This window comes from Drosophila miranda, chromosome 4, assembly GCF_003369915.1.
Source record: "Drosophila miranda strain MSH22 chromosome 4, D.miranda_PacBio2.1, whole genome shotgun sequence".
Lineage (NCBI taxonomy): Eukaryota > Metazoa > Arthropoda > Insecta > Diptera > Drosophilidae > Drosophila > Drosophila miranda.
This window is the reverse complement of record NC_046677.1, coordinates 6,472,792-6,497,587: the sequence shown is the minus strand read 5'-3', so window position 1 is coordinate 6,497,587 and position 24,796 is coordinate 6,472,792. Positions and strand designations below refer to the sequence as shown.

General features: G+C 45.7%; 10 protein-coding genes across 12 annotated transcripts; 4 read left to right on the top strand and 6 right to left on the bottom strand.

The window, feature by feature from the left end:
- Nucleotides 1-1,327: 1,327 nt before the first annotated feature.
- On the bottom strand, nt 1,328-4,932 carry LOC108162579 (coatomer subunit beta'). The gene is made up of 4 exons (XM_017297392.2): nt 4,207-4,932; nt 3,514-4,133; nt 2,865-3,447; nt 1,328-2,799 (listed from the first exon to the last, which is right to left on the bottom strand). The coding sequence occupies exons 1-4, from the start codon at nt 4,559-4,561 to the stop codon at nt 1,610-1,612; spliced, it is 2,748 nt and encodes a 915-aa protein (XP_017152881.1). The 5' UTR covers nt 4,562-4,932; the 3' UTR covers nt 1,328-1,609.
- Nucleotides 4,933-5,038: 106 nt separating this feature from the next.
- On the bottom strand, nt 5,039-6,051 carry LOC108162583 (dnaJ-like protein 60). Of its 2 annotated transcripts, none has more exons than XM_017297395.2 (4): nt 5,904-6,051; nt 5,724-5,847; nt 5,330-5,658; nt 5,039-5,264 (listed from the first exon to the last, which is right to left on the bottom strand). In XM_017297395.2, exons 1-4 carry the CDS (start codon nt 5,954-5,956, stop codon nt 5,099-5,101), a joined length of 672 nt encoding a protein of 223 aa, XP_017152884.1. In that variant the 5' UTR covers nt 5,957-6,051; the 3' UTR covers nt 5,039-5,098. The 2 variants fall into 2 exon arrangements, with proteins under 2 accessions (XP_017152884.1, XP_017152885.1); XM_017297396.2 differs by having other exon boundaries at nt 5,908-6,020.
- A 76-nt stretch (nt 6,052-6,127) lies between these two features.
- LOC108162580 (protein disulfide-isomerase A5) lies at nt 6,128-8,108 on the top strand. The gene is made up of 3 exons (XM_017297393.2): nt 6,128-6,932; nt 6,987-7,598; nt 7,658-8,108. The coding sequence occupies exons 1-3, from the start codon at nt 6,275-6,277 to the stop codon at nt 7,918-7,920; spliced, it is 1,533 nt and encodes a 510-aa protein (XP_017152882.1). The 5' UTR covers nt 6,128-6,274; the 3' UTR covers nt 7,921-8,108.
- Nucleotides 8,109-8,340: 232 nt separating this feature from the next.
- Nucleotides 8,341-10,416, bottom strand: LOC108162581. The gene is made up of 3 exons (XM_017297394.2): nt 10,211-10,416; nt 9,412-10,138; nt 8,341-9,331 (listed from the first exon to the last, which is right to left on the bottom strand). Exons 2-3 carry the CDS (start codon nt 10,096-10,098, stop codon nt 8,699-8,701), a joined length of 1,320 nt encoding a protein of 439 aa, XP_017152883.1. The 5' UTR covers nt 10,099-10,138; nt 10,211-10,416; the 3' UTR covers nt 8,341-8,698.
- A 591-nt stretch (nt 10,417-11,007) lies between these two features.
- Nucleotides 11,008-13,571, top strand: LOC108163725 (transcription factor TFIIIB component B'' homolog). Its single transcript, XM_017299178.2, has 4 exons — nt 11,008-11,216; nt 11,284-12,308; nt 12,368-12,696; nt 12,755-13,571. Exons 2-4 carry the CDS (start codon nt 11,315-11,317, stop codon nt 13,487-13,489), a joined length of 2,058 nt encoding a protein of 685 aa, XP_017154667.1. The 5' UTR covers nt 11,008-11,216; nt 11,284-11,314; the 3' UTR covers nt 13,490-13,571.
- A 95-nt stretch (nt 13,572-13,666) lies between these two features.
- LOC108164071 (NADH dehydrogenase [ubiquinone] 1 beta subcomplex subunit 9) lies at nt 13,667-14,400 on the top strand. The gene is made up of 3 exons (XM_017299655.2): nt 13,667-13,847; nt 13,923-14,062; nt 14,123-14,400. The coding sequence occupies exons 1-3, from the start codon at nt 13,750-13,752 to the stop codon at nt 14,317-14,319; spliced, it is 435 nt and encodes a 144-aa protein (XP_017155144.1). The 5' UTR covers nt 13,667-13,749; the 3' UTR covers nt 14,320-14,400.
- Nucleotides 14,401-14,855: 455 nt separating this feature from the next.
- LOC108163715 (DET1- and DDB1-associated protein 1) lies at nt 14,856-15,517 on the bottom strand. 2 transcript variants are annotated; one of them, XM_017299163.2, is made up of 2 exons: nt 15,368-15,517; nt 14,856-15,310 (listed from the first exon to the last, which is right to left on the bottom strand). In XM_017299163.2, exon 2 carries the CDS (start codon nt 15,287-15,289, stop codon nt 14,969-14,971), a length of 321 nt encoding a protein of 106 aa, XP_017154652.1. In that variant the 5' UTR covers nt 15,290-15,310; nt 15,368-15,517; the 3' UTR covers nt 14,856-14,968. The 2 variants fall into 2 exon arrangements, with proteins under 2 accessions (XP_017154652.1, XP_017154653.1); XM_017299164.2 differs by having other exon boundaries at nt 14,856-15,299.
- Nucleotides 15,518-15,636: 119 nt separating this feature from the next.
- On the bottom strand, nt 15,637-16,989 carry LOC108163714 (immunoglobulin-binding protein 1). Its single transcript, XM_017299162.2, has 2 exons — nt 16,750-16,989; nt 15,637-16,682 (listed from the first exon to the last, which is right to left on the bottom strand). The coding sequence occupies exons 1-2, from the start codon at nt 16,882-16,884 to the stop codon at nt 15,693-15,695; spliced, it is 1,125 nt and encodes a 374-aa protein (XP_017154651.1). The 5' UTR covers nt 16,885-16,989; the 3' UTR covers nt 15,637-15,692.
- Nucleotides 16,990-17,088: 99 nt separating this feature from the next.
- LOC108163369 (glutaredoxin 3) lies at nt 17,089-17,958 on the bottom strand. Its single transcript, XM_017298620.2, has 3 exons — nt 17,749-17,958; nt 17,411-17,673; nt 17,089-17,355 (listed from the first exon to the last, which is right to left on the bottom strand). The coding sequence occupies exons 1-3, from the start codon at nt 17,956-17,958 to the stop codon at nt 17,178-17,180; spliced, it is 651 nt and encodes a 216-aa protein (XP_017154109.1). The 3' UTR covers nt 17,089-17,177.
- A 168-nt stretch (nt 17,959-18,126) lies between these two features.
- LOC108163368 (ribosomal RNA processing protein 1 homolog) lies at nt 18,127-20,792 on the top strand. The gene has a single exon (XM_017298619.2). The coding sequence runs from the start codon at nt 18,379-18,381 to the stop codon at nt 20,323-20,325; it is 1,947 nt and encodes a 648-aa protein (XP_017154108.1). The 5' UTR covers nt 18,127-18,378; the 3' UTR covers nt 20,326-20,792.
- Nucleotides 20,793-24,796: the final 4,004 nt, after the last annotated feature.

Here is a 24,796-nt window from a genome sequence, read left to right as displayed (position 1 = left end):
TTCCTGAAACTGCTTTTGTTTTGATGCAGTTGTTTCAATACGAAGAAAGTTCAGTCCTTTGCGCAAATAACTGGCAATCAAATTAAATAATAGTCAGGCAGCCAAAACGTTTCATTTTAAGGTCCAGTTTTCACATATTTTTTCTATCGATATGTTTATCGTTTTTGGAAATTGACCTGGCTGCTTTGTAAAAATACAAAATACAGGCAAAAATGCCTTTTATTTTTTCAATTGCTTGTTTTAAAGCAAAACGACGGCAGAAATTACGTGATTTAAGAAGATCCAGCCATCTTTGATGCAACACTTTTGTATTTAACATGTCTGACGAGCTGTGAGTAACAGCATTCAAATTGAAAATTAAATTGCTAATGGTCAAGATTTCAGATTTGTGAAGACTTTTCGGATCGACAAGTAAACTTTCAAAATGATTTGGAGAAATATGATTTATGCTTTCCCCTAGATACAAAAAATAAAAAAGCGGTAATTTTAAAATACAAAATTAATTTGCTGCACTTCCATTTTAAAGTCCGAATTAAATGGGGCGGGAAACAGCTGTGCTCATCTAGATTTTCTGTTAAGCGCATGTTACAAGCACAGTCTGAGCTGCGCAAACATTTATTTCTTGACAACGTTCCGACAACTGTTATTGCCCTGGCCAATTTTTGCGAGCCAAATTTAAGGTTGGGTTAAAATAAAACTATTTATAAAGAAAGCCCAAGTTAAGCTACCCTGATATGGGTGTCAAGTTTATGTTAATGTGTGTCACCTGATCAATAAGTCATCTACTTTTTTCCTTTTGCAATTGAGGTTCGTTTTGCTGTATAAAAAGCCGTTTACTTTTCATTTTGTCAACGAAAATGTTGTCGTTTTGAAAACAAAGAAATCTTGAAAGTGAAAAACGGATCCTGGCCGAGTATAACTAAATATACCACAAGGCTTATTTCGTACCACGTTGGTTATATTTTTTGCCTCTTATATCTGCAATATTTTTTCATGAATACCATTAATGTTGACGGTTTTTGTTATCGGTATTTCACTTTCCCATATCAATGTGGGTCGCAGGGTGACGGTTTACGGTCAAAATTGAACCGACGGTATATTTACGGTATATCGGTATATAATGGTATATGTTGCCAATTTCATCAATCTATTAAATTTTATTTTCAAAGGTATATAGAAATCCAATAAAAGCAAGTATTTAAAACAAGTCAGTCAATAGAAAATTGATTCATTAATTGGATAAAATTATGTGGGCAGGGCTGAGAGATCTAGGAATATAAAAATCGAGGAATATAGAACTGGAATTCGCCAGTATATTTACGGTTCCTTTTTAAAATGACGACAAATCCGCGGTCACCCTGGTGGGTCGCCAACGTATTTGTATATAATATATTTATTGCTCCACTATTGTTGTACATACATATTATATATTTATTTTACTCTTGTATAGGTAGTGCACGGGAAACGGCATTCAATCAAATCAAATGCGATTGCATGCGCGGAATTTTGTGGCTTGAAATGCTCATGTGGGACTCCCCTAGCAATAAACGAAGAATTTTATAGTATTTCTAAATCTGGCGCACCTCTCCTCCCCTCTTCTCTGCCCCACCTAATCGTCGCTTAAGAAGTCATCATCGAGATTAACATCTGCCGTATCAATGTTATCATCCAGCGTTATGCCGTCAATTTCCAGATCCAGGTCGTCGTCGTCGTCGTCCACAACATTGACGGAAGAGCTTGCTTCCTGGGCGCTGGTCACGGGAACCTGAGCAGAGACAGGGGCCGCCTTTATTTTCTCCTCCGGCTGGGCTCCACTCTGTCGCTCGGCTAAGTTCAGTTCCTCGAGGGGTATGCGCTCGCTATTCAGGGGCAGCTGTCCAGCCAAGCGGGCTGGCACCCTGCGTGTCCTTTCCTCCTGCAGATGCTGCTCCACGCGCAGGGCATCGGTCAGCCCAGGAAAGAGATTTGTATACTGAGCTGGATCGGCCAACGATTGACCAGCCTTTTCGTTGACCTTGCCCAGCTCCTCGCGCCACAGCCCGACCACACGCGACATCTGGCTAGGCAGATATGTGCGGGCAAAGAACGCCGCCTCCGGCAAGCGGTTGTTTTCAATGAGAAGATCGAGGCAACGGTGCACATCCGAACGCAGGAATGCGGCCAGGAAGGAGGCATTGTGACGTGCCATTACAGAGGACACAGCCTCCACCTCCTCGAGCATCTTGGCATCGCCCGAGGCCGTTGAGAGCAGCAGTAATCCACTGAAGTCATTCGCCTTTCTCATGCACTCCTGGACCAAAGCCATGTTATTCTTGCGCGCAGCCACATCCGCCAGCTGTGACCATTTCTGCGAGTTCTCTGCCTCTCGGGCCAACTTCAGGGCTACGTCCAGCTCATCAATTTGCAAGGCCAGGTCGAACTTGTGGTCAGCGTCGGTGGAGACCTGCAGAGCCTGCGACTTGAAGCCTTGCTTCTCCAGGAAGTGTGCCACTCGAGTGCGATGCTCTTTGGGTATGGTCGGCAGCACCTGATCGGCCCGCTCGAAATCCCGACGCATCACGGCCGTCTGGTATTCCAGCACCGACAACTGCAGGCAAAAGCTGATCACATTCAGCTCCTTGTCGCCCAAATACAAGCGATTATCCTTGGGCACGTAGCCCAGTAAGTACATGGTGCGATCCAAATGCGACACGGTCACAATTTCACCGCCCACATAATAGTTGATGCGATTCACAGAGTTCGTATAGATGAAGCAGTCGCCGACCCACAGTCCCGTCTTCACAGATTCAGAGACCTCGCCTGCGACGATAAAACAACATCAGATGCTGGTCCGCACAGATCAGATATGCCACTTTTGTTCTTACCTAATACATTGAAAGCACTCTCCACACCATCATCCTCCAGACCCTCCTTGGTTTCGACGGCGTTTGCCACTAGGGCTGTGTCCACGCCCAGGATGAAGTAGGAATCGTCTGTGGCCAAGCAAACGAGGCTGCCGCTCTCATTCCAGAACACGTTCTTTGGCTGCACTTCGATGCGACGTACCAGCTGCAGGGTCTCCCAGTCGTAGAAGGCCAGTCCCGAAGAGGTCTTCACGCCAAAGTAGTACCCACCGTAAATACTCTCAGCCCCGTACTCGGGCGTGAAGCTCTTCCGATCCTTGAAGTTGCGGAACAACCGCACAGTGCCATTGTTTTCCCTTATGGCATACTCGTTGCTCTCCAGTGCCCAAACGAATTCCTGGGCCGAGCCAAAAGCCTTGTTGCGCAGAGCCATCGATGTATATATTATGTATTCGCCATCGCCGCAGACAACCACAAAGCGTCCATTGGGATTGTGAGCAATCGTCTGTGGGTAGATCTCGCAGGCGCCCATGTCCTTGACGGCAACAGGCAGACGTTCGCCATCCTTAATCTCAGTGCCGTCGGCAATTGTCTTTAGGTTCACCTAAGCGAGCAAATAAAATGATGTTAATTTTGCCTCAATTCGAGGATTATAGGGGGGACAACTCACCTGCTGCATTTCAGAGTGTTTGGCCCAAACAATTTTACCGCCTACTACGTCCATGGACATGGCCGGCTCCTCACGTCCCACCTTGATGATAATGGAGCCCTCGTCATAGCCAAGGGCCACGTTGTTGGTGCCACGCATGCTGGAAATGGTCCAGACGCGTTCGAAACCATAGTTGAGGCAGGTCTCAAGGCGGTACGTGCCGGAATGCCAGATGCGAACGGTGCCGTCCTCGGAGCCCGTCAACACAATCGGCAATTCGGGATGGAAACAGACGGCGGAAATGTTCTGTGCGTGTCCCTCCAATGTTTGGACGCACGTCTTGTTCTGGTAGTCCCAGATCTTAACCAGGCGGTCATCGGCACCCGAAATCAAGTAGGGCTTATCCCCGCCGTGATAATAATCAACACAATTGACACCCTTTTCGTGTCCCTCCAGCGTAAAGTTGGCAAAATTGGAGCCCAACTGCCAGACCTTGACCGTGCGGTCCAGTGAGGCAGAGGCAAATGTATTGTTATCCTTGGGGTTGAAAACGATCTGCATAACATAGTGGGTGTGACCTTCGAAGACACGCTGGCAAGCCCACAGCTTCTCCCAGTTCCATAATTTGATGAGCATGTCGTCTGATTCAATCCGAGGGAGGAAATCGAAACCAGAATTAGTACGGATTACGCAGATTAGTCCTTTCCAACCTACCGCTACTGGTCAGCACGAGCGGCTGCGTGGGATGCACGGCAATGCAGCGCAGGTAATCCGAATGCGCCTCATACGAGTGCACCTTCTCCAGAGTGTTGTAGTTGAAAATACGGATTTGCATATCATCCGATCCGGTTATGATCCAGTTCTTGCGTGCCACGAAACGGGCGGAGCGTACCGGGACATCGCACACCTCGAAATCCTTAACCATTTGCTGGTTTTCATAGTTCATGATGTGTACGTGGCCATTGTATAGGGCGCACAACATCCACGGCTCGGCTGGATGGAGATCGACGCACTTGACGCGATCCGAGCGCGACGTCAGGCGACGCTTGATGTCCAGTTTGAGAGGCATCGCTTATCAAGTAATCCAACTTGGACTCTGTGCAAAAAGTAGTAAATTGATTGCGGCGAGATGAAGAAAACTCTTTTGCTGCTATTTCGTCTTCCTCTTCCCCCTCTTGTTAATGTGTCAGACCTGTGCTAGAGTTGTCGCCAGCCACGTTCAAAAGGCAATCGATACTTCGGTTCAACTATCGATACATGTATTCGGATGAAATTGTTTTTAAATATCAGAATCAATTGCAGAATTTGTATTGCATTGGATCATTTATAGTCAGCCTTGCCACCTAAAATCAGAAGCGGAAAGCGTAGCTTGACTTTGGCGCTTCTCAGTACGTTTAAATCCGTTCCGCGACAGCCAATGGTCAGCAATATTAGCGTCATGTTGAGATTACATAGGCGCCTAGCTTGTTTGCACAGTTTGCAAATCCATACGAAGGCCGATGAAGAGAAGAGCAGAGTATTGATCCAAAATCAAACAACTAGTGCATCGTACTACTCTGTCGTTTAATTTAGATACACTACATATACAAAAGCCGTTTGATTTCTGCTACTTTGCTGACTGATTGTATGGGTTTCGGGCCAGGCGATCCGCCATTCGACGCATCTGCTCCTCGTTGCCATATTTCTGTGCTTCTGCCACCACAGCGGCATGATGGATGGTGGCGTCTGCCGAGACTTCGTCTTGAACTTGACGATGCAGATCGAATGAGTGCCTTCATCGTGTTAGAAATGCGATGAATTATACAAATATATTAACCGAAATACTCGGATAACTTACTTCACGGAAGTGAAGCCAAAGAAAGCACCAACAATGCCGAAGGCGATCAGAACCAACGCGACCTGCCAGTTGGACACACGCTTCAAGCCCCTTATGCCATAGTAGGGGCCGGGACTAGGATCGTAGTTGGGCCTTACATTCCAAGGCTGCGAGGGATCACTGTGTTCGCCAACAGGACTGCGTTCTGAGCCATTTGGTAGCCAGATCAGACTGTCGTCATAGTCCCGGCGTGACTGTGGCTTAATAAGTGTACGATATGCCTCAGAAATCTGAACAAAACGAGCGGTTCTCTCAGAACATGCGGCATTGGTCTTGACATCAGGATGGTACTGGAAATCACCGAAGAATACAGAAAACCACGCATATATACCGGCCTGTTCAGCGAAATTGGTACCTGCTTGGAGAGCTCCACGAATGCGTTGCGGATGTCTTGGGTGCTGCAGTCGCTCCTTACGTTTAGAACCGTATAGTGGGTCTCCGTATTTCTAGGCTTCATCCTCCTACCGTCGTCCGCCAAACTGCGCAATAAACATAGTATTAGTTTATATAACTACAAAAACTAAAATTTCCTTACTTACGGCTACAGGTGGACTTGACCCTGAGCCTGTGCCAGGTAAGCCTTAGCATTGTAAGCGTTCGAGGACCGAGTTTTGTAATTTAGTTCATGTTTTTGAGCGAACGGAAATAAAAATAAACTATTTTTAAAAACAAATAGTTTGTGAAAACAGCTGACAGCAGAAATAAAATATCACAAAAAACTATCGATAATGATATTTTTGATAGATATTCAACAACCCTACGTCCACGTCCTCTTACTGCATTTGGCTATAAATTGAATTGCCGCTTAAAAACTGTATAAAACATGTAACTGCTCGGTTAAGGCAACAAAGACTATATCAATATACACCGATAAAGCCCTTTAAGTGGGGAGTGCGAACAGCCCTGATGTGGATCTCAGGTCAGCTAGTATTGCTCCTTCTGGTGGCACTTGTTGCCGCTAAAACGAAAACTTCTGCAGTGCAGGAGGACGTGTCCGAATACAAGGACTTTAAGAAACTACTGCGCACCAAGAACAATGTCCTGGCCCTCTATGTGACCAGTGCCAAGGCGGCGGGCACCGAACTGAGGGTGTTCCGTGAGGCTGCAGAGGCGATACGAGGCACCGGTACCATGCTGTTGGTGGATTGTGGACAGCAGGATAGGAAGAAATTGTGTAAAAAGCTGAAAATCTCACCGGACCGGTATACGCTCAAGCACTACAAAGATGGCGACTATCACAAGGATTACGATCGACAGGTGAGTGTCGGTTCCATTGTCACGTTTATGCGTGATCCGTCCGGAGATCTGCCCTGGGAAGAGGATGCTGACGGCAACGATGTGCTGCACTTCAGTGACTCTGCCACATTCACGAAACACCTGCGCAAGGACATACGTCCCATGCTGGTTATGTTCTATGTGCCCTGGTGTGGCTTTTGCAAGAAAATGAAGCCTGACTACGGCAAGGCGGCCACAGAGCTCAAGTCCCAGGGTGGCTATCTGCTGGCAGCAATGAATGTGGAACGCCAGGAGAATGCCCCCGTACGCAGACTTTTTAACATAACAGGTAAGCCTCTGATACGTAATTTGCACACCAAAGTCTAAACAATTTGCTGCGCAGGATTCCCCACACTGATCTACTTTGAGAACGGCAAGCTTCGCTTTACCTACGAGGGTGAGAACACCAAGGACGCCTTGGTGGCGTTCATGCTAAATCCCAACACAAAGCCCACGCCCAAGCCCAAGGAACCCGAATGGTCAGCGGATACCAACTCAGAAATAGTTCATCTCACCAGCCAGGGCTTTGAGCCCGCATTGAAAGAAGAGAAGACCGCCTTAGTTATGTTCTATGCACCCTGGTGCGGCCACTGCAAGCGCATGAAGCCCGAGTATGAAAAGGCAGCGCTGGAGATGAAGCAGCAAAAGGTGCCCGGTTTATTGGCCGCCTTGGATGCCACCAAAGAGCAACCGATTGCCGAGAAGTACAAGGTCAAGGGATACCCAACGGTCAAGTACTTTGCGAATGGCGTCTACAAGTTTGATGTCAATGTGCGGGAAGCATCGCAAATTGTTGATTTTATGCGGGATCCCAGGGAGCCGCCGCCGCCACCACCGCCGGAGAAGAGCTGGGAGGAGGAAGATGATAGCAAAGAGGTGCTCTTTCTCAATGACGAGACCTTCAGCTCGACGCTAAAGCGCAAGAAGCATGCGCTGGTCATGTTCTACGCCCCTTGTAAGTACGAAAATGAGTCCACAGTTGGATCAAATATTAAAATGCTGCCTTTTTCACAGGGTGTGGACACTGTAAGCACACTAAGCCAGAGTTTACAGCGGCCGCCACAGCGCTGCAGGACGATCCACGGGTTGCATTTGCCGCCATTGACTGTACCAAGCATTCCGCACTCTGTGCCAAATACAATGTCCGTGGATATCCAACTATTTTGTATTTCTCCTACCTCAAGATCAAGCTAGACTACAATGGTGGACGCACCAGCAAGGACTTTATTGCCTACGTGAACAATCCGCCGAGCACAACGGACCACACCGAGCTGTGATACGCTGTCGACAACCTAACTAACGATAGTTCTCTCCCTCAATCTCCTTTGCAATCTCAGTTCGTGTAATAATTCTAGTTGTATTCAATTTATATTATTAACTTCCCCATTTACCGCAGAGTATATACATTTGTACGTATGCCTACGCTTGTGTTTACTAATAAATTATGTTTAAGCTTCATTTAAAAGCGAATCGTGGAAAAGAGAATTCCCGGGAATAGTAAAAAGATCCATATGAATGTCGTGTGCATGGCGGAGCCCACTCGAGACTTTCCCGTGAATGCAATGTACAAAAGAGGTACATTCATACAACAGGCCATGTTCTTCTCATATGAGAATGTGACATAAAAAAATGGAAAGGAAGGTGTAATTTTCTACCCTTAGCATTTGACCTACTGTATAATATGGTACATGGAGGTATATGAAGTATAATTTTTATTGTACACGTAATTTCAATAATTTCTATTTGCTTTAAAAACAATATTTAACCTAATATATTTATATATTTTGAATTCAATAGCTATATAGAGATATATACTATATATATAAAGCCTTATCCATGTGGCACACATTTCATGAGGGCAAACTGCCTACACACTCTCGAATATTGCACATTTTTCTTCGCTGTGGTGTTCTATGAAATTTGATTTAATGCTAGAAATAGGTTAATTTTGCCAAAATATTTGAAAAATCGTTAGAAATAGATGAAGGGATCCAAGGGTATGTTTTGCAGGGCAGGGAGGAGCCTTATGAATGAGAAGAGGAGATCCAGCTTAACTCAACGCTTCGTCTCATTGTCACGACTGTTCACCTTGGTCCGGGACAGACTTCCCAGCCAGCTGCCACGCTGAGCATTGGCCGTGTACTCCTCGTTGGCCAGGTTAAATCTACTGAACATGTCCTTCATTTTGAGGGCACGCGTGCAGGCATAGTTCTTTGTGGCCACATACATTTTGGTTAGGAACTCGGGCATTTGCTTCTGGGTTACCCAAGATTTGATGTTCTGCGGTATGGGTATCCCTGGGTCATCGTAATAGGTGAGTATGAAATGCAGGCCAGGCTCGTGGAATCCGCGGAAGGGCTTGATAACCATAAGGCTCCAGTAGTCGGTCACCCTCACCTTTCCGGGCAGTGCTGGATATGTGCTGTGCTTGGCCCCGCGATTGCAAATGAATATCATCTTCCGCGTCTCATCCCTTATGTAGCGCCGGCAGTAGACATAGTCCCGGTTGGCAAACAGGCGCGGCCACTGCATTTCCCAGTAGATCAAATGCGAATTACTCCCCGGCACGGGATCCTCGCTTATAAGCTCCAGTCTCAGGGCCGTATCGTCCCACTGTCGGCGATAATCAAGATCTGTTTGCACATGGAGGAAATCGTCTGCTGTGATGTCATCAAAGCGTGCATATACCTATTAGGAGGGTTGGGAACCACAAGCATTACAACCTCTGAAGATGTACTGAACATTGCACAATTTGCACTTAAGTTTACCTTATATGAGTATAAAGAGGACTGTTCCTCTCGCCTCCATATGCTAAACTCGTTTTTACTAAAGTACGGCTCCCATGTGTGATCGTCTTGGGCCTGAATCCGAACCACTCCCGCTGGCGCATCTCGAGTATCCAACTCCAAGGGCTTCTGACAGTTGCGTATGGTACCGGTGTCCGGACCCGGACCCGGACCCGCACCCGCACCCGCACCTGGAGCCAGCCCCTGCTTGCCCATCGACGGGACGTTTGCACCGCCCTTCCGACACCTCTGATTCCCCAACAGGCAGTAGCAGTATTTCATGTTCTTTGCCTTGCAACGATCACATAGCTGGTTATTTGGCAGTGTGTTGATGAACTCAATGTCCCGCCGGCACATGTCGAAATTGGAGAGCGCCAGGCGCTCCTTGTTCCAGTCGAAGCCATCGCTGCCCATCCGCTTGATGTTCAATCCCATGAGGCCCACCGCACTCAGCATTAATCCACGTATAGGCGGTTGCAGCTCGCGACGGTAATAGGCGCGCCATAGCTGCTTGAGACCCTGTGTGCCGTAGACCGACTGATAGAATGTTAGCAACTGCTGGATGCGTCGAGAGCGCTGGGCGAAAATCGACTCGCACTGATAGCTCCAGGCGCGTAGAGTCTCCCTGGACTGGGTCTTTATTGCCGAGACAAATCGATTGAGCAGCATGCCGGCTAATTCAATTGTCTGCCCCCTGCTTGCATAACAGCTGAATGAGGGACGGGGCAGCTCGCTCTCTGTTATTAATTTTCCTTCCGCAATAATTTACTCGCACACTCACATTCGTTGACTTTAAACTGCAAAATTTTGTTTCTGTGTCCTGGCTATCGACTTGACAGGTGTCCCAATGCACGAGAGGTTGGTTATGTTATTTCAATTCTTATCATTTCTAACCAATTGAAAAAAACGTGCATGCTGCACAATTGTGCTCGGCTTATGTTATTGTTGGTGTTTTTGTGTCGTTACAGGGTGAAGTGCTGGGAAATGTGTGAACAGTGTTGCCTACTTTTCATCAGAAAAAAAAGCTGTTTCTAACTTGAAGAAAACGAAAAACAGCTTAGCATTTTCAAAAAAAATAAAAAAAAAAAACCTTAATAATGGTGTTTATAATTTTTTATTTAAGTGATATTTCATATGTATTTTATAGAATTTTCATTAACTCATCCAGCTCTTTGGGGCTTGCTTCTGATTCGGATTACTACGTCATAGTCGTACCATGGCACTTCGTGGTCAAAACAGCATTTTCCAAGACTTCGCGATCACCACCTGTATATTTAAATAAGAACTAGTTATATCCTTTCACTGAATAAAACTTTATCTTATGCACAGAATGCTATTGGTCCTGATTAGTTTCATCGAATTCCCTAGTTATGTCTTAACCAGATTAACCTGGCGTAATACCCGCTCAATTTCCGCGTTTGATTCCAATCCAGAATTACCGTTTCCCGCAATTCATCAATTTTTCCCGCATTTGGTCTTCAAAAAAAAGCCAGATCTGACGGGAAAAAGCGTAATCGGCAGCACCGTCTGTGACAGACTTCGAGCAGTCGACAACACTGAGCACTGGACAGTGGACACTGTAAAACACAATAGTCATATAAAAGCAATAAAATATTTGTATACAATAATGCACCTGTGCTCTTTAAAAACAAACAAAAAATAAATGTTTGGGGTGTCTGTGAAATATGTAATAGATATGATATTCTTCATAAACGTTTTTCTGCAAGCCTTGAACCACTGTGCTGTAGTATTTAACGTTTACCAACTCTAGGCTAAAGAAACTCGTGGTGCGATTTTGTGTTTGTTGCACCTATGTATTTTTATTTCAATTTGTTGTGTGAAATTGCATTTCAGTTGGAAAAGGACTTAATAAAACTAGGAGAGGATGTCAATGCGGCGCCAGCGCTTCAAGGCTATGGCCAATCTTTCGCACGTCAAGCGCAAGGCGCGTAAAGAAGATCTTGAAGAGCCGAAGGAAGAGCCAGAGGAGCAGGCGATAGGGACAGACGTTGAAGAAGAAGCCATTGCGGCGACTGGGGAGCTTGAAGATGCCGATGCAATGGCTTTCAAAATGCCCGTCAGCTCGGCTGGGCAACTGGAGGAGGTGTTTCAATCTGAGATCGAGGATAATGTGATACAAATGGATTTGCAGAAAACCGCGAATGGATATCCCATGTCGCCGAGCAAGACGACCCAGGCACGCCAACGAGTGCGTCCGACCCCTGTATTTGGCCAGAGAAGGAATAGTTTTGTTGGTTCGCCCATGGGCGGCGACTACGATGGGGAGTATCAGTCTCCAGCAACGCCCACACGCAGGGAGCGCTATCTCAGCGGCTCGTCGATGGGCACGCCGCAACAGGCAGCCTCGCCCATGCCACCGTCCCCGTACAAATACTTTCCACCTGTCATGAGTCCTGGAATGGGACGCATCCGCACGGAATCCACTTGCTCGGCTTACTCGGAAGGCGGCGGAAAGCTTCGCAAGGGGGACGATAAGAGCCAGGCCATGCAGGCGGGACAGCGCGTGAACGCTCGAAGAGATTTCGAGACGCGCTTCAACAACGGTATTCCAGATAAATCAACTTTTAAAATGTTCGACATGATCTTCTACAACCCCCTAAACAATCCCATGGAACAAAAGCCCCTGGTTACCACAATAAAAGCAGAGTCCAGTGCTGAGGAAACGAAGCCCACTACAGATCAGCTGATAGACGCCAAAGAAGAGCCAACCTCAGCCATGCCCGTTCCCCAATTGAAACTCGATGCCAACGGAGAGATGATCATTGATGAGAAGACCCTGGAGATCGAAACCACAGCCGAGGTGGAAGCCCGCAAGGTGCTCGCCAACTCTTCGCTAATACTCATGGATGAGACTACTGGTAAGGCTGAAACATGGTTATATTTCATATATATTAATATTTGCATTTATCCTGCATAGGTGACAATGGATTTTATAAGCGTCACAGGCGCACCCCGTACTGGTCTGCCGAGGAGACAGTACGCTTCTATCGAAGCTTGCAGATTATCGGCACGGACTTCTCTCTGATGTGCCAAATGTTTCCGCAGCGTACGCGGCGCGATCTCAAGCTCAAGTACAAGAGGGAGGAGCGAACCAATAGCCAGCTGATCAACAAGGCTCTGCTTTATCCCAAAGCCTTTAATATACAGGAGCTGAAGGATCAACTGGAGCAGGAGGATCGCGACCGTGTGGAAAAAGAGCGCCAGTGGCATGATATTATGTCTGCTCAGGCTGGCAACACTAAGAAGGTGGGTTTGAGTTGTCTCAACGTGTTAGTTATAGATCTTAAAATTGTTCTTATTCTAGCGTACAAAATCGCTGGTAAGCAAAGCAGCGCGAAGCCTGAGCGATGGAGATACGGTCTATGAAAATGAGCATGTCACCAAAAAGATGTTCGGAAAACACGCCTGGGCCAAAAGATGCAAGGCTTTGGATGCGGATGAGAACGAAGGAGTCGGTGCGGCCAAGCGAAAGCCACGCCAACGCGTCTCGAAGAAAAAAAAAATGGAGGATCAGGCCATGAAATCCATTAAGGAAGAAGCAGTCATCAAAACCGAACAAACAGGATGTAGTAATGTGAATAGAGGAGAGCTGCAGGAGGACTTAAATGCGCTTTTATCAGACGATCAAGAGTGTATAGTAGATATTAGTAGGCCACGTGATAATACCATCGTTAACATGGACGATGGTACCCTAAGCAATGTCAACGACATTGAAGCTGGATCTGATGGGCCAACGGGCAAACCAACAGGGGCATTTCTAGTTGATTTAATTGCCGATCAAACATTATCCTCACAAACATTAGGCCCGGACAAGCCTGTCGCGTCGCCTGCTACTGAAAATGGCATAGAACAAATCCTTTCCGCGCTGTCAGAAGGATCATTGGTCCTTGTATCGTCCCAGGATCCCGACAACGAGAATCGTGTCGTCAATGAAATTTATATGTATGACAAAAATACGGACGACTTGTGCGAGAGCCCGCTGAATATACCCGATCATATTGTTCAGTGTATCGTGAATGTTATGCAGCTAGAAGATTAATATGCATTTTGTATATACAAGATACCTAATTTTAATTGCTTATTATGTATAATTTATTAAATCATTTTGTTTGATACATTTACAAATTTTTTCATAAAACTGTTGAAAATGAGACGGTATGTTTCGGTATATTTCTGAGGTATATTTTTTGTATCGATAGGCCCGATAAATGCACACCACTATTTGACAGCTGTTTTTGTTGCTGTGCTGAATCGGAGCAGTAATTTTATAGAATTTATCAAATTTAGCCAATAAAAACGATGGCCCAAGTCCCCTTGGCAATTGCTTCGCACAAGCGCCAGGTGTGCAGCTTGTACAAGCGTGCCCTGCGCAATCTGGAGGCGTGGTACGACCGACGGCAAGTTTAGTTAAACATATCTGCTGCAGATTATATAATGACGAAGTGCATCTTGATTCGTTAACTCCCTAATAGACATGACTACCGCTATCGGGCTGTGCAGATGCGCGCACGTTTCGACGAGAACCGCTGCAAGGATCTGGGTGAAGGCATTCGACTGTTGGCCTGTGGTCAGAAGGAGCTCTTCGAGACGAAGCATTTCCAGCCCAAGACCTGTAAACAAAACAGCCTGCCTCTAATTGTAACGTGAAATCATTGACATGTACCATTTACAGTTGCCAACAGCCCTGGTGGGTGCGCCTTCGAGCGTGAGGTCATCCCGCCCGATTGGCTTTTGGATTACTGGCATCCGCTGGAGAAGGCCCAGTTTCCCGAGTATTTCGCCAAGCGGGAGCAACGAAAGAAGGATTACGTGGTCAAATGGGAGAAGCAGTATGGCAAACCAGATCCAAAAGACCTGGGACACCATTAGATAGCCGTTAAAGTACTGTAGTCAAGTCCAATCATTGTCTTTAAAAAGGAAAAAATATATTGGAGCACCTCATACATGGTTTTTATAATTTTTTATTTTGGATTACAGAATGTCTGCAACTCTGAGTATGTAAACAAAAAAATCTGGTAATTGGACATTCGTTTAATACATATCCATAAATGTTTTTGTACTTGGTGAATTGATTAAAAACATATTTATGCGTGCACATGAGGGGAGGGGGGATAAACGTAAGTATATACAGTGGGTAACTTTAATATTCGGCATTTTTTTTTTTCCAACTTCAAACGCGAATAAAATGCATTAAACTAGAAAAAAAATAAACAAATTTTAATGAGGGAACAACGCTTGAAGTTTTACCTTTTCAGAGAGGTATATATAATAATGATTTTATTTTAAATGAAGATAGAAAATATAATTAAACAAAGCTTTTTTTTGTTTTATTATATTTTCTATCTTCATTTAAAATAAAATCATTATTATACTTTATTCCCTCATTAAATTTTTTTATTTTTTTGTAGTTTAATGCATTTTATTCGCGTTTGAAGTTGAAAAAAAAAAAATGCCGAATATTAAAGTTACCCACTGTATGCGTTCGAAGGTTCCTTCAGATTGGTCGGTGTCTTGCCGCTCAGTTCAGCTCGTTGGGATCTATGCGTGGGCGCTTTTTGCTGTTGCTGCCATTGCCAATGGGGGTGGAGCTGTTGGCGTTGCCCTCGTTGCCATGCTCACGTTTACGCTGCAATGTCTTCTTGTCCCACTGTTGGGTGAGATAGCGCAGTAGCACGCATCGCTTGTCCATTACAATAAGCTGCTCCGAGGCCTCATCTTCGGTGGGCAAATACACAGAGGCGCGCTTTTGAGACGTTCGTATTCCGTGCTCGTTGCTCAGGTGAGTGAAATTATTGGAATCATGAATTGGCAGGCCCTTGATGAAATCGCTGACAGACATCTTGCTGGTTCTGTGTTGTTGCTACGGGATAACCAAAACTACATATATGTTATCACTCTCGTTATTCGGATAACTGACTGCTCTCAGCTGCTTAGTTGTGCGAGGAGTTTATTGAATTGTTTGCAATTGCGTATTTGTGCTTTTAAGCAAGACTTTTGATAATTTGTATGTGCCCTCAAGCCTTTTTGTTGTTGTTATTAGCGGTGGTGAAGTTGGAATTAGAGCTGGAGAAACATCGATGTTATCGATGTTTGGGACACCAATATTTTTTCTCAAGCACCGATGTTTTTAGATTGACACCAGAAGCATCTTATAGGCTGACAAATATATATTTTTAAAAATAAATCTGCACGCTGGAGTTTTTGTTTTTAATTTTTAAAATACAAAAGTACAAATGAGTTCCTTAACTGCGATTATGACGATTTCCGTCCCCACGGCGCACCACATCTTTGTACTCATCCATGCGCCGCATACGCGCCAGATTCTCCGGATCGTCCTCTTCAATTAGCTGATCCTCCACGGCTTTCTCCTCATCCTCCTTCTCGTTGGGATCACGGGCAGCCGCTATTGCCTGGGCCTGATTCATTTTGGCCGACATCTCCGCATCGGGGAATATGCCCTCGTCAACGCGCTGCTGATAAAACTCATCCACGCTCATGACGGGCAAGCTGGGATAGCCCAAGCCAAAAACGGCCTTCTGTGTAGCATTACGTGTGATGATAAATGGCTGCAGTGGCTTCGGTTTGGGTGCATGGTGGTGGTGATGACTATGGCCATGACCATGGCCTCGTGATCCCGACGGTTTGCCAGATGTGGATGGAGTATCATCATCAGTGGTGGCTTCGCCACCTGCCAATCGAGCAATACGCATTTTGGACAGCTTTTTCATCATGCACAACGATTCCAATTCGTTCTTGCTGTCGATGATGCTCTTGTCCAGATATTTCAAAAAGAACTCCCTGCGCACTTCATCATCCGCCGACTTATTTTGAACGGCAGCACGCATTCTACCCATGTACTCATCGATTTCCTTCATCTTACGATACTTAGCAATTTTGTCATTGCGGTTAAAGGCGGCTTCCATGAGCTCCCGCTGCTCGCTCTTTTCCACTTGGTTGTCCTCTTGCACTGTCCCCTTAGGGGCCTCACATAGCTCGTACTCCTGGCAACGTTGCAGATGGTCCTTGAAGTAAATTTCCGCCAGATCCAAGATCTCTGTGCTGGTGGGATTGTTAATTTTGGTGGTAAGCTTCCCCAAAAAGTAAGGCAACAACATAAACGGCAGCGAATCGGTGGAGACTTCGTCAATCAGCTCGTTGGGACTGAACATGCCGACTTGATTCACGATCACTGTTGCCTCTTCAAAGTGGCCCAAGGCAGTTTTTACTTTGTTCTGTGGATATAAAATTACAACAATTTGCAGACTCATACGCATAGATATGTCGGAATGAATATCTCACCTGAAATTCGCTGCCATTGAATGGAAGCTCGCTTACGTCTAGCTCTTCATATAGATTCCAGCCACTTAGGAAAATATCCGACAGCTTTTTGTCCTCGCCGCCTGCAGCTGCTGCAGCGGTATTTTCATCAGCCATAAATATTATTAATGATTTGCGCAAGGGTGTAAAATATATGTGTGTACTTTCACTTGCTTCGGCAAGAAATTTGGCGAATTTGACGCCGGTGACACAGCTGACAGATAGTGTTGTACACTATCGATACTCGTCTGACCCTCAGAAATATACCGAAAAATACGTTCTCAGTTTTAAAATATACCGTAAATATAGGGCTTGGCATAATTTCAAAAGTATTTTGTTCAATTCTTTTATTAAATTATATAAAAGTCATTGTTCCTGATGTTGAAGAGTCTAATGGAAAGGCCGTGCGTCTAACCCTTGAGGGTGGTTTCAAGCTCCTTGTTGGCCAGCAGTTCCTTTATAATGTCCAGGCCACCAATCAGTTCACCCTTTACATACACCTGGGGGTATGTGGGCCAGTCGGAGTAGGTCTTCAAGCCCTGGCGTACTTCCTCATCACTTAGGATGTCAAAGGTTTCATAAGGCAAGCTGTTGATGGAGAAATCTAGTCAATAGTTCCGATTCAACTAAACGATTTGCGTACCTAGTGTCATTTACAATAGCAATCAGCTGTTTGGAGAAGCCGCAGCGTGGAGCATTGCGATCCCCCTTCATGAATATCATTAGTGGAGCCGTATTGACCAAGGCCTTTAAGCGGTCATCCAGTGATTGCCCCGTGGCTGCCGCACTGCTTGCACTCTCGGCCAACTTCTTAGATTTGCTACTGATAGCGGCAACGTCCACACCGTCCACACGATCCACAGCGGAGCCCTTGGCAAAGAAAATAACTGTGGGAACGGCTTCAATCTTGTTGCCAAGCCCAGCCACATATGGTTACAAATATCTGTATCTGCTTCGTTTCATCTATTTGATGGTACTCACTTGATGCTTCATGGAAATCTCTGGGAATTGTTCGGCATTTAGGCTAATGAATTGCAGTTTGTCACCTAGCAATTTCGACAGTTCTTCTAATACATCTTTGACCTGAGCACACTGCTCGGCCCAATCGGCGGCAAACAGCGCCGCCGTTGTCCGGTCGGCATTAATCAAATTTTGATATTCCTCGGCATTGGACACGCTCAACACAGGCATTTTGAACACAATTTGTTTGTATTTAATTTATTGAAATGTAAAATGAAATAAAAGCAAGCTGTATTTTTTATTATATCAGCTGGGAATAGTGTTGGTAAGCGGCGTGCGGAAATCGAACGAGTAGATTACATTTTTATAAGTCAATGCTGTGTTATTACTTTAAATAGACCTTTGTATAAGTATATTAAATGGAAAATAATACATTCCCAGGCAGGTTTACGAATATTAACCATTGTGGGGCATCAAACGTACCTTAAGCGAATGTACCTTTTCCGCAATTAATACTGACAATTACCGTGTTGTTAAACGACGCGAAGGGCCTATCTATTATAGGATTTGTTTCAACACGTGCAGGCCGCATTCAATACACACAGCATACGAATTTTTGCAATTGAAATTAAAAGTTTATTGAAAGCAGAAATGGTGACAAGGAAGAAGCCAGTCAAGCGCACTGCCGACGTGGCGGCCATTGATATAGATGGGGAGGAGCCGACACAGCCAAAGGTTCCGAAAGAGCTACTCGTCGTGGCCCAAGAGGTGAAAATTGTCCGCGCCCTGGCTTGCAACGATGTGACAAAAAGAAATCGCCAAATACGCAAACTACGCAAATGGTTCAAGCTACGAGCCAACAGCTCGTTCTCCTTCACCGAAGATGACTTTCTGAGGATCTGGAAGGGGCTGTACTACAATATGTGGATGTCGGACAAGCCGCTGGTGCAGGAGGAGCTGGCCGAGCAGTTGGCCCAAATGGTGGACAGCTTCGACGGTAATACGGCTTGCAGTTTGTCGTATTTCAGTGCTTTCATGAGGACCATGTGCCAGGAGTGGTTCGGCATTGATCAATGGAGAATGGACAAATTCCTGATGCTTGTGCGGCGCATGCTGAGGTACGTGCTGCGGCTGCTCAAGCAGAGCAAGTGGTCGACCGAGCTGATCGAAGCGTTCAACAACAGCATGCTTCAGTCTGTCCTGGCGGAACAGCCCAAAAGCCGCGGCTTGACAATGCATTACTTGGACGTCTTCTTCGAGGAACTGGCCAAGGCGGCCGATGGGGAGATTACTGCCAGCCAAGTAAATCTCTTTCTGCGTCCATTTGTCAACTATATGGGCACTCAGCGCGATGCCAAGCTGGTGGCCCAGTGCCGGACAAGAGTTCTCTACCATTTGCTGTACCAAAGCGAATTGGGCCGAGAGTATAGCGAAAAATACAACGCCTGGAAGCAAATGGGCTTTCCGACCGCTTCCATCGATGACATCGAGAAACACGACTCGGGCTTTGACGAAGAAGATGACGAGGGCAACACTGAGGAGGAGCCGCAGCGTGCCACTTCCCTTGATCCACGCGCTGGCAATGTTGACGTACACATGCCAGAGCTGCCCCTCAATGCCGATTGTGTTTTGGATGAGCTCCAGACGCTGCTGCGCACAAACGAGTTCAACAGCAAACGTCGCAAGGGTTTACGCAAACTACTCCAAATCTTTGAGACCTATAAAAACGGAGAATTCCCATTGGGTGTGCGCACCATGCCCAAGGTAGAAGGCACAACCCTATCCGAATTGGTCGAGCAGAAGGTGGCCGACATTGAGGAGATGGAGGACGAGGTCTTTGGCACTGGCAGAAAACTCAAGAAACTTAACAAGTCCAAGCGCAAGCGCCTGCTGCAGTCCATCAACTTTGAGGAGGTCGATGAGCACAACTACGACGACATAATCGGCAAGGCTCTGCCACCAGAGCTGCAGAAAAAGGTCAAACGCAATGCGAAGGTGCGTTCCAGTATCAACAACGCCTGGGTGGTGGAGGAAGTCAATGACGCCGAGGCCGCCGAGGTGGCCGAGGTGTCCAAGGTGGCCAAGGTGGCCAAGGAAGCCAACAAATCCAAGGAAAGCAAGGAAGAGACGCAGACCAAATCGAAGGCAAAGAAGGCGAAGAAGGTAGAAAAGTCGCAGCCCAAGGCGGAGCCAGAAGCAAAACCTGCAGCTAAGAAAGCTGCCGACCCTCCAAAGCCAACCAATGGTTGGGAAGCACCTCTCGAGGCTGGTGAGGAGGAGTTCTTTGTTCCCTCGCGCAAACAGCAACTGAAACAGGTAAACAACACACTCCAGAAGTCCACGCCGCAGCCAGCCAAGTGTCTTCCACCCCAAGCGTCCACACCTCAGACGGGCAGTGCCAAGCGCGTCCAGATCCAAATCAAGCGCAATAGCTTCTATCCGAAGAGCGATTACTATCGTCAGCTGAAGCTATCCCCCGCATTGCCATACGATGCGGACCGTTTGCCCGGCAAGAGCGCCCTCAAGCCGCACGTGATGCCCGGACCCATCAATCCCAACTACAAGGGAGCCAAGCGACTCTTCAACGACACCCTGTGACGTTGCGTCCGCTGGATGGGATTTGGACAAGGACGTTGACGTGATTGCTCGAACGAGTCATTCACCGACTGCCACGGACATGCATATCCCCCAAGATCGGACCCCTGGCATATTATTTAGGGTTATAACTCCTGTAGGTCTTATACGATTTCTAAATATTCTTATTCGCTACCTACCTACCGCTTGCATAAGGTATTCTGTTAGATTACACTGAATATTGATTCTATTTAGTATAAGACCCTTTGTTAGATTCACCACCAACCATATGCATCATATCCTTCATGTACTGCAGTTACTTTTATTTTGCTTGCTCCAGATACAGCGCTAAATCAAGAGACATTTTATTTACGCTATAGGTATGCGTAAATGCTTAAATTGATTGTAAACCACTTTAAGTTCTTAGGTTGCTATCTTTTGAGCCATTACTGAAATAAAAGCTAACATGTATGTGTAATATGAAACACGAATCATTGAATCTATGGTTTATCCCGGGAAACGGGTCGCTCCCGTCAAGTCAATGATTGAAATGAGAGCTACCATGTGAAATACGAATGCCATTTTATATGTGGGGAAATTCGAGCTGTTTAGACAATGAATGGTGGATCGCAGCCATACGATCCATCCAAGAGCGTCCACGAGTCAGCGAGAATTGAATTGTTACAGGCAAAAAGGAGGCCTATTCGGTATTCTGGTTCTCCAAAACGAAGGGTCGGTCTGTGCTTCCGAGATGGGGACTCGACTCGTCGATATTTTAGCTGTGTGTTCGGTATTATTTTACAGCAATATTAATGAATCGAATTAAGAAATAAAGTGGGTTTTATTTGCAGTAAATTTAAATTAAAGATTAATATACTTAAGAAAAAGAAAAAAAAGTAGAGAAGCGCTGACGTTTATAAATCATAAGGACCAGGATCTGTTCTCAAATGGAAATCAAACATATACGACCTCGGAACCACTTCATTTGCATTAAATCTATTTAATTTTTTGCATATCAAATCATTTTTTGGCTCTGAATCTGTATACATCCCATAGGTATAATAATCGACATATGTATGTATATATGTACATATGTAATTTATAATGTAATAATAATCCCATCATTGCCAAGTGAACTTCCGATTCGTTCAACACAAGGATATAATAAATTTTCATAGCAGAATAATTGAAAATTGCACACCGCATAGGCGAATGCCTTAGTGGGCGGGCTGTGGGGGTGTCAGGTCCATAGATTGGTAGGTCCAATGGTAGTATTCATTTCCTCGAGGATAACATCTGTCCCACAGTGCTGGGACATGATGTAACAAATTGACTTTCTACATATTTGACGCATGTCGTGTCCCCTCACCAGCCCCAGCCCAGTTCCAAACTTCCGTCTTCCACCTCGTTGAATGCTCCGCCACTTCTGTTGACAATCTATTTAAGCTGCGTAAATCTCCGCCAATGAAGTCCGTGCAACAAATTTGCAGACACTCTTATGTCTGCATGAGGGTCTATTGTAGGAACTCGTCTTTAAGTCGTGTGTCTATCGAACAGCCTGGAAACTATACCATTCCCATATCCATCTGCATCTGCATCTCAATCTGCCTGCGGCCCACTCCCCACCTCCAGGGCGAGGGTTGCATGCCATTCTTGTGTATTAAATCTTGTCGAAATTTTATTCAATTTACGTGCACTTAGGCGACGATTGTGCACTAAGATATGACGCAGAAGTTGAGCTAGTCCCCCATTCCCCCATCCCCCCAGACACAGTCCATCTTCACAGCGTTCTAGTGCACGGTAATAGATACGTATATTGTATTATATTATATTATAGGAGATGCAATCGTTCCAATTCCCACCCACTTATCCAGCCCAGGCGCGGCTATTCAGAGCTATTTATAGCTCTTTAATGGGTCTCTCTAGGCAGACTTTAAGTTATATTTAACCCAATCAAGGGGCTGTCCACCGCCTGACCCTCGACCGATCATCCAGTCGCACAGTTCAAGTTCAAGTGCAACGAATAACGATGTGGTTCGATGGGGGCGATTGTTATCTGTACAGTGGAGCCCTCATAGCCCCCCTAGATCCAGAACGACAGTGCCGAGAATCTTTGTCTGGTGGTGGAGCTGGGGTTGCAATCCCATCAGACAGCATCCCAATTATACGCAGAATAATACGCTGCCTGAAATGTGCACGAATTTGCAGTTCTTCAGACAGTTGACAGACCAGAAGCTCAGGGAATTGTGTTTCGAGTGTAGACAATCCAGTCCGCATATATGTAAACAAAGATTATTCAACGGAACTGCTTCTGCGATCGAATGGGAGTTGTATTACAGCTCCCGGAATGCGCCTGACCAGACGGAGGATTGCGGTGGGACTCGTGGGACTGGTCTATAAAGCGGCCAGACTGGTGGGGTCTGCCTTCAGTCGTTTCGGGATAGAGGCAAAGCTAAGCTCCCTTTTGTGTTGGCTGCCAAATATCGTTGCACTTGGTTCGAATCCTTGGAGATGTTGGGACTCTGCTTGCTGATGCAAGTGCTCGGTCTTTCGCTGAAGTCGGTGCATGGATGGCCGCTCGAATTACTTCAGGAGGATGACTTTGTCAGTGATAACCACGAAATTTGTAAAGGCTGTGTGATGAATCATCGAGATTTTGTGCTCGTCATGAATTACAAAGATGAGGAAGAAAAAGCCGTTTATCCGTATATTGTTTGCATGTGGCTCTGTTTTGGGCTTCTTCTGGTCCTTCGCCACTTCCGTCAACGTCATTATAAATTATAAGTTATATAATAATTATATAACGAAACTAACAAAACAAAATATGACTTGTAAACGCACTATTCAATTATATGCACGATAATGTTCGTTTCGATTTGTATTTCACAATTATTAAGGGACCTGCTTTATACCCCCTTGATTTTAGAGGACCAATGAATTATATACTTCAAACATACTGTTGGGCTCCGATAATGATCCTCCTCCAGTCCTCCAACTCGGAAAGCCCGTAGGTCCACGGCACGGTGGTAGAATCTCTGGCTTTTCACTCGGAAGATACGATCCCCTTAAGAGCAATAAACCAATCGTCCATAAACTCCCTGTGTCTGTTGATTCTTCTCGTAGTTAATCGTGCCTTTCGTCCCTTACGTCTGCCAATTTTTTCATATATCCTACTTTTTATACCCGATACTCAAAATGAGTATTGGGGTTTATTAGATTTGTGGTAAAAGTGGATGTGTGTAACGTCCAGAAGGAATCGTTTCCGACCCCATAAAGTATATATATTCTTGATCAGCATCAATAGCCGAGTCGATTGAGCCCTGTCTGTCTGTCCGTCTGTCCGTCCGTCCGTCTGTCCGTCCATCCGTCTGTCCATCTCTCCGTCCCCTTCAGCGCCTAGTGCTCAAAGACTATAAGAGCTAGAGCAACGATGTTTTGGATCCAGACTTCTGTGATATGTCACTGCTACAAGAATATTTCAAAACTTTGCCCCGCCCACTTCCGCCCCCACAAAGGGCGAAAATCAGTGGCATCCAAATTTCGACGATACGAAAAATCTAAAAACGCAGAATCGTAGAAGATGACTATATCTTCTAGAGTGCAAAATCTGAACCAGATCGTATAATTATTATAGCCAGAATCATGAAAACAATTTCATTCTTTCTCGCTCTGTCTCTCTCTAACACACAGGTTTCATGGTCGGTTTTGCCAATTGCAAAATATGAGTTTAAGGATCTCAGAACCCATAAGAGCTAGAGAAACCAAATTTGGTGTCCACACTCCTGTGATATCGGACCTTGACCGTTTCGTGTACAAATTTCGCCACACCCCGTTCCGCCCCCGCAAAGGACGAAAATCTGGGGCATCCACAAATCTCAGAGACTATTAAGGCTAGAGTAACCAAATTTGGTATCCGCACTCCTGTTAGATCTCACTTTAAAACATATATCTCAAAATTTCGCCCCACCCCCTTCCGCCCACACAAAGGACGAAAATCTGTTGCATCCACAATATTGCACATTCGAGAAAACTAAAAACGCAGAATCATAGATAATGACCATATCTATCAGATTGCTGAATCTGGATCAGATCAGATCTGGCTACGCAGCGCCCGACGTCACGCTCAGACTGATTTTCTGTCTCTCTCGCACGCACTCTTTGTCGTGTCGTTTAATATTAGCGGCGTCTGCCGGAGGAGAGCCATACTGACTTAGTATCGGGTATAACCGTAGAGTTGCGGTGTCCGCCGCAACTCACAACGTTCCCCCTCGTTTTTACATTAATCTTTTGAGAATTATGCAAAATCTTTTCAAAATTCCATTGAGCCTGTCCGACTAAGGTATACTCTACTCGTCATGATAGAATAAGCTTTCATATCTGGGGATCATCCTGGATAACTAAATATTTACTCAAAGAGTACAAGGGTACAGCGGTATATTCCATTCTTCTGGATGTATGTAACAGCCAGAACGGACCGTTTCCAACCCCATGAAGT